The 11,417-nt window shown below is 34.0% G+C and overlaps 2 protein-coding genes across 2 annotated transcripts; one reads left to right on the top strand and one right to left on the bottom strand.

Annotated features, from left to right (window-relative positions):
* Positions 1 to 897: 897 nt before the first annotated feature.
* Positions 898 to 3,568, top strand: LOC129893274 (transcription factor bHLH30-like). Its single transcript, XM_055968783.1, has 2 exons — positions 898 to 1,529; positions 2,782 to 3,568. The coding sequence occupies exons 1-2, from the start codon at positions 1,257 to 1,259 to the stop codon at positions 3,271 to 3,273; spliced, it is 765 nt and encodes a 254-aa protein (XP_055824758.1). The 5' UTR covers positions 898 to 1,256; the 3' UTR covers positions 3,274 to 3,568.
* Positions 3,569 to 9,232: 5,664 nt separating this feature from the next.
* LOC129892422 (ABC transporter G family member 10-like) lies at positions 9,233 to 11,124 on the bottom strand. Its single transcript, XM_055967990.1, has one exon. The coding sequence runs from the start codon at positions 11,122 to 11,124 to the stop codon at positions 9,298 to 9,300; it is 1,827 nt and encodes a 608-aa protein (XP_055823965.1). The 3' UTR covers positions 9,233 to 9,297.
* Between the last annotated feature and the right edge of the window lie 293 nt (positions 11,125 to 11,417).

Genomic DNA, 11,417 nt, shown 5'->3' on the forward strand with positions numbered 1-11,417 from the left:
ATACATAAATTTTTCTGATACATAAGCTTTAATGCTTGATACATAAATTTTTCTTATACATAAGGTCACTTTTGTATCATATATTCTAATGTATCAAACTCCTATGCTCTGTTTTTTGAATTTCAGGAAACGTGACCCAACACTCATTAAATGTGAAGCTGCAGCAGAGATAAACATTAAGCAGGAGCTTTTGTTCTCCATTCAGTTATATATCCAAGCATCAGAAGGGGAAATTAAATAGGATTCCTCTTCATTGTCTTCCATCGGCGAGACAGTCACCTCCGCCGCCATTCCGCCAATAATCCTATGCTCTGTTTTTTAATTTTTTCAAGTCCCTCATAACTGTTACGCTTTGTATGGGTTAATTCCCTTATTTAGCTAAGTAATTGATTGAAAGAAGGAAACTTAACTTGATTTAAGTTACCTTTCCATAAATAAATCAACAACATTAATTATTATGTACACAAAACGTGATGTATCAGAAACACCACTAATGTATCAGAAATTTGAGAAAAATCAGGGAAATCGGGTAATTTAAGAAAAAGTAGGGATAAGTTGTAATTGGACTTTTTCACTATGAGATTTAGGTAAAGTACCCTTATTTTTTACTTGAGTTGAGAGTCCAACGAAAACAAGCTCTCTAATTTATAAGATGTGATATAGAGTCCGTTTGGATATGTTTTGAGACCCCATTATTGAATATGTTTACCCAAATGATATAAAAGAAAACATGTCAATATTTGCAGCAGGAACAGACAGTTCCTGTTTCTAAGATTTTAAAATTTGTTACATACATATTTTTTACTATATGATTTGGTAGTCATTGCTGTCCCTCTTACCCCTTTTTTATATTAGTGTTGAGGAAACTAATGTTAGGGTTTAAATAGAGCTCTCCACTAATTTCCAAAACAACAACAATAGTACAGAGTGACTGTCTTATCAACTACTAAGTGTCTATCACTGTTCTTGTCTACCCTTTCTCTTTGAGGGACCCTTCAAAATCTTCTTGTTTATCTTCCAATTTGGACTTTGGGGCTTATCACAAAGCCCCTAATAATGTTTCAATTCAAGAAGATATTGTATGTCACTAACAAGAAACTTTGCCAATAACAAGAAGTTAGCTCTGCTTTAGTGATGGAAGTACCTATTGGAATTGAAAAAATAAGCAAACCCAGTCCAAGAATCTCTGTTTGGTCATCACCCACTACCCGTCCTCCTGGTTTTCTTCTGTAATTTGTTTTCTTGCTGCAAAAAAGATGGAATTTTTCAATTCTTTTAATGGGTTGAATGAGGTTTATGGGGGGTTTCAGGGTATAATAGGAAATGGGTTGTCATCATCTTCATCATTGATTTTGGATAATGAGAGTGGAGAGCTTGTGAAGGCAATGGTGAAACCAGGGGGAAAAGGGGTTAATCCAGAAAAAGCTTTGATTGCATTGAAGAATCATAGTGAAGCTGAAAGACGGCGGAGGGAGAGGATTAATGGTCATTTGGGTACTCTTAGGAACCTTATACCCGGCACTAATAAGGTAATCTTCACTTTATTTTGGTTGGTTTTGTTTCAAGAATCAAACTTTGTCAACTGTTTCTTGCTTTTGATAGCTGTTACCCATAGCCGTATTTTTTTTTCCATAACTACTTTGATTTGATTTGCTGCACTTGAGTCTTTCAAGAAAACAACTTTTTTACCTCCGCCAGGTGGAGTAGGATCTGTGTACACTCTATCCTCTTCAGAAGTGTAATTATACTAGTTATGTTGTTGTTGTAAACTTTGTCAACTGTTTTATAACTTCAAGATGTATAGTGAAACTTGTGAAGACATTGGCAAGCTCATAATTAGTTTGAGCAGAATTACAAGCAGCCCTAACGTTGTCCTTTTGGGGAAATTAATTCCATAACGAGTTCTGTTTTACCCACTCCAGCTCCCTGATTTTTCTTCCACGAAGTGTGGTTGGTAAACAAAGATTGGTTTTTCAGCGTGGTACAAAATGTATCGTCAAATATTTAATATGATTCCATAAGATCTAGTTACGTTCAAGTAACGGATTCTAGCTAACTGAAAAGATCTTCTAATCAATCTAGAGATCATATTTGGATAAGTAGAAGAGGAGTTATTTACTATGTTTTAGATATGAAGTGATTTCTTTGAATGATAGAATTATATTTTCTTAATTGGATTGAATGATTGGATTGTTAATATTGCTTTAGCAGCTTTGGCTTCAATAATTTACCCAATTAATAGTAGAAGTATTTTGAAACGGGCATGACACCTGGTTTGTGGGGGTGGGTGGGAGTGGGGGGCATGAAAATCTGATTTCATCAGGTAATAACTCTCGAGCTTCACTATAATATCTAAACATCCTAACCTCTCTGTAACTTGTCGCCATAGGGATATAGGGCTTCTCAATTCTTGGAAGAATGAATGCCACTTAATCTTTTGAATATCAATATTGCTTCTCAAAATCTGGTTTTAGAATTTGATTTTGCATGAAACACATGTCTAATGTATGCCAGACTACTATGAAGCAGCTATAGTTAGAAGAAGAGGACTAGTTTCATATGTTTGTTATAAGTGCACGAACTGTTAAGTAGGAAGGAGAATTCTTTCCTCTTGTCAGCTTAATCCAGTGTTAGATGCCTTTCTTTACATTTTAGAGGGGCAAAGGTAAGATACTTCACTTTTTGATGATGGTGAAGTTGATTTTGGTGACATCGCTATTTCATGTGTCCTTTGAAGTGTTTTGAGTTTAATTCTAGCTAAATTGTGCATTTCTATTACAGATGGACAAGGCCGCTTTACTTGCCAAAGTCATCGGCCACATAAAAGAATTGAGAGTGAATGCAGCTGAAGCTACCAAAGGTGTTCTAGTTCCAACAGACATTGATGAAGTAAAAGTTGAACAACAAGCAGCGGGATCTGATGGAGCCACTTATTCTGTCAAGGCGTCTTTGTGTTGTGACTATAAGCATGAGCTTATTTCTGATCTGCGACAAGCTCTGGATACTCTCCCCCTAAAAACTCTAAGGGCAGAGATTGCTACATTAGGGAGCAGAATGGTTAGCGTTTTCGTGATTACTGAGGGCAATGAACGGAATATTGAGGATACTGAAAGGTGCCAGCTTCTTGTAACTTCTGTTCGTCAGGCTTTGAGGTCAGTGCTTGATAAATTTTATGCATCCGAGGAGTTTTCTTCGAGAAGTACACTATCAAGCAAGAGGCGAAGAGTTTCACTCAATTCTTCGAGCTCATCTTCTTTAGGGGATTTCTGGTGAATAATGGGGTCTTATTTACTGCTTTTTATTTATCAACTATATAATGTATAACGTAGTGATCACAGGTTAATGGCATATGTCTTAGCATGCATATCCTCCGATAAAATGGATGTGCATGCTACTACATATGCGTGCCTTGTAAATGGAGAATGTGTTGCACTAAGTTGCAACCATTAAAAAAATAAGAAAATTATTCTGATGTAACCATTATTGCAGTTTCTTTCCTGATGTTGCTGGCCAGAAAATTTATATACATATGTTACAGATTCCTTTATAGACACCAGTTGTGCTGTGTATTGCTATGGGACATTTTCTATATTTTCATTTTAAAAGAAATAGATCATGATTGTTCCAGAATTGGAGTCAATCTAACAGTATATTAGCATCATACTATTTGGAAGGTAGTAATATCATTTGTCTTGCTAATACTAACCATGAATATGGAAACTTGCTCGAAGGTTTTGAATCCTAGTCGGAGGAATGCCTTCATGCAGAACAGCTATCATATTATCTACTGTGTCCGATTGATATTCCAACGCAAGTACTATAATGTATTAATGTTGGATGGCTGTTACTCCAACGTCAAAGGTAAGGTGCAGGGCCCATGTGACTTACATAAAACATGAGAATAATTAAACGTATTAGAGAGCATTAAAGTCACACTTACCTTTTTTCCAACTCTTCTAACAAAATGGATAATGTATCTAACATATAAACCAGGAAAATCTTTGAAGTATTCAACTGGTAATTTCTTTTGCGGAAATGGAGGATGCAACATTTCGTTGGCCAATTCTAACTAGAAAAATCGCAAATTTGGCATTCCCGTTTTCTTTTTTTGAATATGATTGTTTTTCTTTCTTATAATTGAAAACTTCAGTTTCAAAAATGGGGATTGAGGCATTAGAACTGTTGTCTTCTCCAAGCCAAATGCCAAAGTTCGATAAGCCAATATCACATTTTTATTTTCTCTTACTTTACCAATATGACTATATGAACAATGAAGAGTAAAAAAGAACTAGCTTTTAATTTAATATATCAACCTGCAGTACCAGCTATGTTACTACACTCATATTTTATGTAAGTCGCAAGGGTCCCTGCGCCTTGTAAGTCGCATGGACCAGGTCCTGTGCCTTGTCTTTGACGTTGTTGTAACAGCCGTTAAGGGACAAAGGGCAAGACGCAAGGACCCATGCACCTTTGCCCTTTTGGTTTCATCCTGAGTTCCTTTGCCCTTTTGGAATTTTTGCAAAAAAATGTTGCCCTTTTGGCTTCAGACTCGGACTGTGGCATGCCTTGTGGGTTCAGGGGACTCTTTCTTTTCTTATTTTTTTTTCCGATATAATCATCCAGTAGTTGAAGTCCACTAGCCTGTCTAATCTGGATTTGCGGCAGATTGGCCTACTAAGTGTGTGTGTATAAGGAATAGGAGCTACCGTGGCCTCACAAGGTTAGGGTGTTGAATAATGTAGATATGACACATTGTTGAAATGTAAAAATAGGCATGTATTAAAGATTTTGTTTATTTTTGTCCCACTAGCCTGCTCCATCGAGAAAAAGTGTGAAATAGTAGAAACAAACTTTGAGGCTTAAAAGGCTTGAAGTATATTGGTTGTGTCATGTGTGCCTTGCAAGTGATGTTTTTCCATCGAAGACTTTGATGAAGGATTAAAAGTTAGAGCAGATCCTGGTGCTCTACAACATTTAAAATCTTTATAACAATACGCCAAGCAATTACTAGGCCTCAGTCCGGCCTAAATAATTTGGAAGTCCGTTATATAAATCCTCAATGATCATGTCACTCTATTTAAACTCATCTTAGGCCCAAGTGGTACAACATTTTATAATTAGATTATTGGGTACTTTACCTAAATCTCATAGTGAAAAAGTCCAATTACAACTTATCCCTACTTTTTCTTAAATTACCCGATTTCCCTGATTTTTCTCAAATTTCTGATACATTAGTGGTGTTTCTGATACATCACGTTTTGTGTACATAATAATTAATGTTGTTGATTTATTTATGGAAAGGTAACTTAAATCAAGTTAAGTTTCCTTCTTTCAATCAATTACTTAGCTAAATAAGGGAATTAACCCATACAAAGCGTAACAGTTATGAGGGACTTGAAAAAATTAAAAAACAGAGCATAGGATTATTGGCGGAATGGCGGCGGAGGTGACTGTCTCGCCGATGGAAGACAATGAAGAGGAATCCTATTTAATTTCCCCTTCTGATGCTTGGATATATAACTGAATGGAGAACAAAAGCTCCTGCTTAATGTTTATCTCTGCTGCAGCTTCACATTTAATGAGTGTTGGGTCACGTTTCCTGAAATTCAAAAAACAGAGCATAGGAGTTTGATACATTAGAATATATGATACAAAAGTGACCTTATGTATAAGAAAAATTTATGTATCAAGCATTAAAGCTTATGTATCAGAAAAATTTATGTATCAAGCATTAAATCTTATGTATCAGAAAAATTTATGTATCAAGCATTAAATCTTATGTATCAAAAAAATTTATGTATCAAGCATTAAACATTATGTATCAGAAAAATTTATGTATCAAGCGTTAAACCTTATGTATCAGAAAAATTTATGTATCAAACGTTAAACCTTATGTATCAGAAAAATTTATGTATCAAGCATTAAACCTTATGTATCAGAAAAAATTATGTATCAAGCATTAAACCTTATGTATCAGAAAAATTTATGTATCAAGCATTAAACCTTATGTATTAGAAAAATCTATGTATCAATCATTAAACCTTATGTATCAGAAAAATCGTAAAAAGCTGAAGACCTTATGTGTCATGTACATAATAGCAAAAACCTTATTAGAACCTTATGTATCAACATATGAAATGTCTATCAACACTTAAAAATACAAGAAAAGAAATCTGATACATATAGACTATATTAGAAGCAGTAAAACTTGATACATGAAAATCTGATACATAAACTTTCATCTTATATTTGAGTTTGATACATGAGAATAACTGATACATAACCATTCGACATATTCGACAGATTAAGGACTGATACATTGAAGATTGTTGTGTTAGTTTTCAATTGAATTGTGGTTGATACATAACATCTTGTATTGATATAGGTTGTAGATGTATCAGAAGCAGTAAAGTTTGATACATGAGAATCTGATAAATAAATTTTTATCTTAAATTCGAGTTTGATACATGAAAATCTGATAAAAGTCTGCTAAATTGTTGAATAACCAAAAAAAATGTTTACTATTGGTGCAAAAATAAAATTGTACATTCTACTACTACAAAATTCAAAAAAAAAAACTACTCGACGTCAATCGGTTCTCCTTGACTAGGAGAGATGAAATCTCTCTAAAGTTTTTTTGGATCGTCATTTTCGCTAACATAACCATCCTTGGCCATACTTCAGTCCCTGCATTGACATAAAAAATGATTAAATACAACTTGAACTTGATACATTGTACATCTGATCTGATACATTAAAATATATGATACAAAAGTGACCTTATGTATCTAAAAATTTATGTATCAAGTATTAAACCTTATGTATCAAAAAAATTTATGTATCAAGCATTAAATCTTATGTATCAGAAAAATTTATGTATCAAGCATTAAATCTTATGTATCAAAAAAATTTATGTATCAAGCATTAAACCTTATGTATAAGAAAAATTTATGTATTAAGCATTAAACCTTATGTATCAGAAAAAATTATGTATCAAGCATTAAACCTTATGTATCAGAAAAATTTATGTATCAAGCATTAAACCTTATGTATCAGAAAAAATTATGTATCAAGCATTAAACCTTATGTATCAGAAAAATTTATGTATCAAGCATTAAACCTTATGTATCAGAAAAATCGTAAAAAACTAAAGACCTTATGTGTCATGTACATAATAGCAAAAACCTTATTAGAACCTTATGTATCAACATATGAAATGTTTATCAACACTTAAAAATACAAGAAAAGAAATTTGATACATATAGACTATATCAAATATGGTTAAAAGATATCTGATACATATAGTCTGATGCATTTATTCGCTGCATTAAGGTCTGATATATTTGAATAATTCATACCTTTGGAAGATTAGGTCGTGTTGTAACACCTTCGACTTTCTCCTCTGCTTTTTGAGGTGATTGCTGAACTATAAATTTCGATTTTGCAATTTGAGATTTCGATTTTGCATGTAAAGTATCCATAATTAATGGATCGTTGAGATGCTTGGATCTAATCTCTTTATACCCTTCACCAGAAGAATCAGACTCCGATAAAATAAGAATTTTTTTATTTTGATTTAATTATGTGAGACCAACACTAAATGATGGATATGATTCCATATGTATCAGTGAATAGAAGATTAAAATCAACAAAAACATACAGTTGAAATCAATGGAAAATCGAAGGAGATGGAATTGAAGTGAGATTCTAGAGAAGGAAGAAATTGAATTACCTTATTTAGAAATTTGAATTTCAGAAAAATATGAATTGAAATTCAAAAAGAAACCACTGTATATGGGGCTTCAAATTAGGCGTGAATTTAGGGTAGTTGGGGAGAAGGAATGGGATGTATCAGTGAGTTGGAGAGAGAATTAAAAAAAGAGGGATTTTTGAGATTTTTATAAATGGTAGGGAATAATAGTAAATATAGTAATATAAGGTGTATAGTTAGGTAATTTTCCCTAGATTATTCTGTGCATAGTTTCTTCAAATTATGTAATGTAACAAATTTTACACTATCACATTATAATTAAAGCGAAGAGTACATATCACTTTACAACAATTAAGTGATAAATTTTATATAACGGATATATGTCTAACATTTATTGATTTGACGTAAATATTAGATTTGGATTATCTTTCTCCTATCAATCCTATTTTACATTATCACATGCTAGCAAACTAGAGAATTTGTAGTTCTTAAGTTACATACATTTACAATGTAATGTAACAAATTTTACACTATCACTATACTTTAAACAGTAAGTAAGATACTACTCAGCCTCTGTTTTTGTGTTGCCAACTGACTTTATTTTACCAAACTACTCATAATTGACTTTTAAATAACCTCACAGTGCAACATTTTTCACATTGGTCAGGACATAAAGATAAAACCCTTCCTAATATTACTAGGTCATTTCATTATTCTTCATGTTAAGGTGTGAGGTAGAGTTGTATTTTACCCTAAAGTTGGCCTCTGGAAGCTTGTCAGGCCAATTAAATTCGATATTTGAACAAAAAAGCCGACTTGCTGAGCTGACTGATTAGTGATGGAAGCATTTCCCACGAATTGAGAACAAAAGGATCATTTAAGCTAAGAATATAAAATCCAACAACCTAAATGATAACCAGGGTAAATAGTGTCAAATTAAAGTTTGTAAAATTGAGGATTGACGAATGACAAACAAAAAAGAGGGTTGACAAGTAACAAGTTGAGTATAAAAAATACTTCTAAGTATGAGAAGATCATTCTCTGGGGGCCAATAAAGGCTATAGTTTAGTAAAATTGTTCCATGAATTATTGGACCAAGTACACTGCTTCTCAGAATGTCGTCACCTAATTATATGTGAAACGTCAACAGGTCAGACAACTTTAAGGTTTTTTATATTCGGTGAAAAACAGGCTGAAATTCTGCTTTTGAGGACTTTGTCAAGTCTTTCACTGCAATAAAATACCAAAAAAAAAAATGAATTGTTCTGTTCCTCTCAATATAAAATGGTAAATGCTGCAATGTGTTATGCTTACCTTGCAACTGCTGTATATATGACTTCATTTTCCCCCATATTTTAACTCAAATGATGATTTCTGTGCTCTCTTTTTTGCGGCTAATAAGCAAGTTGGAGTTGAAAAAGTAAAGGGATAGGGAAGGCTTCACTTGGAACAACAATTTTTGACTATTTTGCATGGGAAAACATCTAAAAATGTAGCAAGAATAATATGGAAAACTCTAAAGAAAATAAATTAATGTACTTAGATTTTCATAGATGAAATTAAAGGAATTTTGTTAGTCATTCTTTTCAACATTTGTTTCTGATAGATCTATACCAGAGAATCAGAAAACATAAAAACCTGTAACAAAAGATGAAACTCAACATAATAGCTATGTTAAACCACTTCTGTGATTCCTCCAAACCGTATCGCGCCAACAACTGTTCTCCATACATTAGGCACACTCCATCAACTTTCTGTATGCATTTCAGTTTCCCACTCTCTCCTCCATATTCATTAATCAAGAAACATTCAAACGGATACTTAAACAGACTCAGATAATGCACAAATAGCCAGAACATGGGGATTGACTCCTTCGATATAAAGTACCCTGAGAAAAGGAAAAATGCACCTATTAGGCAACCGATAAATGACATTCCAAGGAGGAAATTTGGCACTAGTGCAGAACAGGCTGCCACGAATGAATTCCCCATCGCGAAAATCATCCATGACACCAGAGTATAGTACGCGAATGAACTGAATTCATACTTCAATCCGACTAGCCAGTATACTGGTATAGCATAGAGAAGAGCCACTATGAAAAGGAAAGGAAGGAACACTATAGTGTTAGCTATATTGTAGGAGTAAATCCTGTAGGCTCCTCTAGATGTTTCCCTCATTAGGATTCTCCTTTCTTCTAAGAAAATTGGTAGAGCTTCCGTGTTGGATGACAACAAGAATGTGAGACTAAAAGCAAAGAATCCAACTTGAGATTGCAGCTCCAAATTCTTGGTGGTGTTGTTATAAGCATTGAAAAATATTGATCCTAAAATTAGCCCCACAAGTAATGCTTGGATTACCTTAGCCAAGAAAAGTTGTTTTGTCCTGAAAATGTTCCTGCAGAATCTCTGGCTTAGAATTAGTACTTCCTTCAGTGGAGAATTGGAGTATAGAACTTCCTTATTAGTGTTTTTATTAGGCACATTATCACTTTCTTGTTCTGTTTCACATTTTTCAATGTCACTTTGATCTCCAGAATGTAGGCATTCTGCAAGGCTATCTGTTATATCCATAGCGAATTCAAGAACATTGACATGATGAGGAATGAAATGGCCAGTGGACTTAAGTTTCTCTTCAAGAAGATGCAAAGATCCATTGTGAAGGACAAAGCCATTTGACAGCAACACAGCTCTATTGAAAAGTTCAAGAATTCGAAAACCAGGCTGATGGATGGTTAGTACAATTGTCTTACCTTGATTCTTAGCCATTGATTTTAACAGATTCATAACATGGAAAGCTGAAGCAGAATCAAGACCTGAAGTTGGTTCGTCGAGCAGAACAACAGAAGGATCATGGACTAATTCAACTCCAATCGCCACTCTACGCTTCTCACCACCTGAAATAGTCCTGCTTGATTCACTCCCAACTTTTAAACCAGCAACATGGTCCAAACCAAGCTCATTCAACAGCTTTGAAGCTCTGTCTTTGGCCTTATCGTCCCCTGCACGTAGCCTGAATTGTGCACTATACATCAGAGTCTCTTCAACAGTGAGTAGAGAGAATAAAGCCTCATCTTGTGTCACATAGCCTGATATTCTCCTGAAATTTGAAGGCTTCATAGGCTGATCATTAACAAGAACATGACCAGAAACACTTGATGGACCAACATTTCCTGCTAGAATGTCCAACAACGTCGTTTTTCCCGCACCACTTGGACCAACAACTGCTGTAATTTCCCCTGGTTTGGCTTCACAATTCACATTCCTTAGTATATAAGTACTAGTCTTGTTGTTGGTAACCAACTTTTTGCCTAACCATTTAAACTCATTATATTTTGGAGGTAATTTGTAGGAAAGATTTCTTGCTTCAATTTTATATCTATCAGAATTTGATGTCTTCACAGGTAAAATTTCCATTGGCAAAAAGATAGAAAAATAGCTTTGAAAGTTGAAAATGAATAAGAAAGTAGATGAGCTAACTCAAGAAAATGGGCTCTTTTTTATACTACTTGTTAGATAGTAAGCTAATGTGAAACTATTTGCATGCATGTACTAAGTATGACATAAAAGTGGCTATAATATACACATGAATTGTGTAGGGCATGGCAATGCAAGTCATGAAGTTGGCTAAGTAGGCTCATTTTGACAGTTTCAAAAAATATTTGCAACTGATCATGTCTGTTTTGGCATGAGAACTTTTCACTTTTTTT

This window comes from Solanum dulcamara, chromosome 6 (genome assembly GCF_947179165.1).
Source record: "Solanum dulcamara chromosome 6, daSolDulc1.2, whole genome shotgun sequence".
Lineage (NCBI taxonomy): Eukaryota > Viridiplantae > Streptophyta > Magnoliopsida > Solanales > Solanaceae > Solanum > Solanum dulcamara.

Coding starts and splice junctions, on each gene's coding strand:
- LOC129893274 (XM_055968783.1), top strand. CDS start 1,257: ATGGAATTTTTCAATTCTTTTAATGGGTTGAATGAGGTTTATGGGGGG. Junction 1,530..2,781: donor TTATACCCGGCACTAATAAG/GTAATCTTCACT, acceptor TTTCTATTACAG/ATGGACAAGGCCGCTTTACT.
- LOC129892422 (XM_055967990.1), bottom strand. CDS start 11,124: ATGGAAATTTTACCTGTGAAGACATCAAATTCTGATAGATATAAAATT.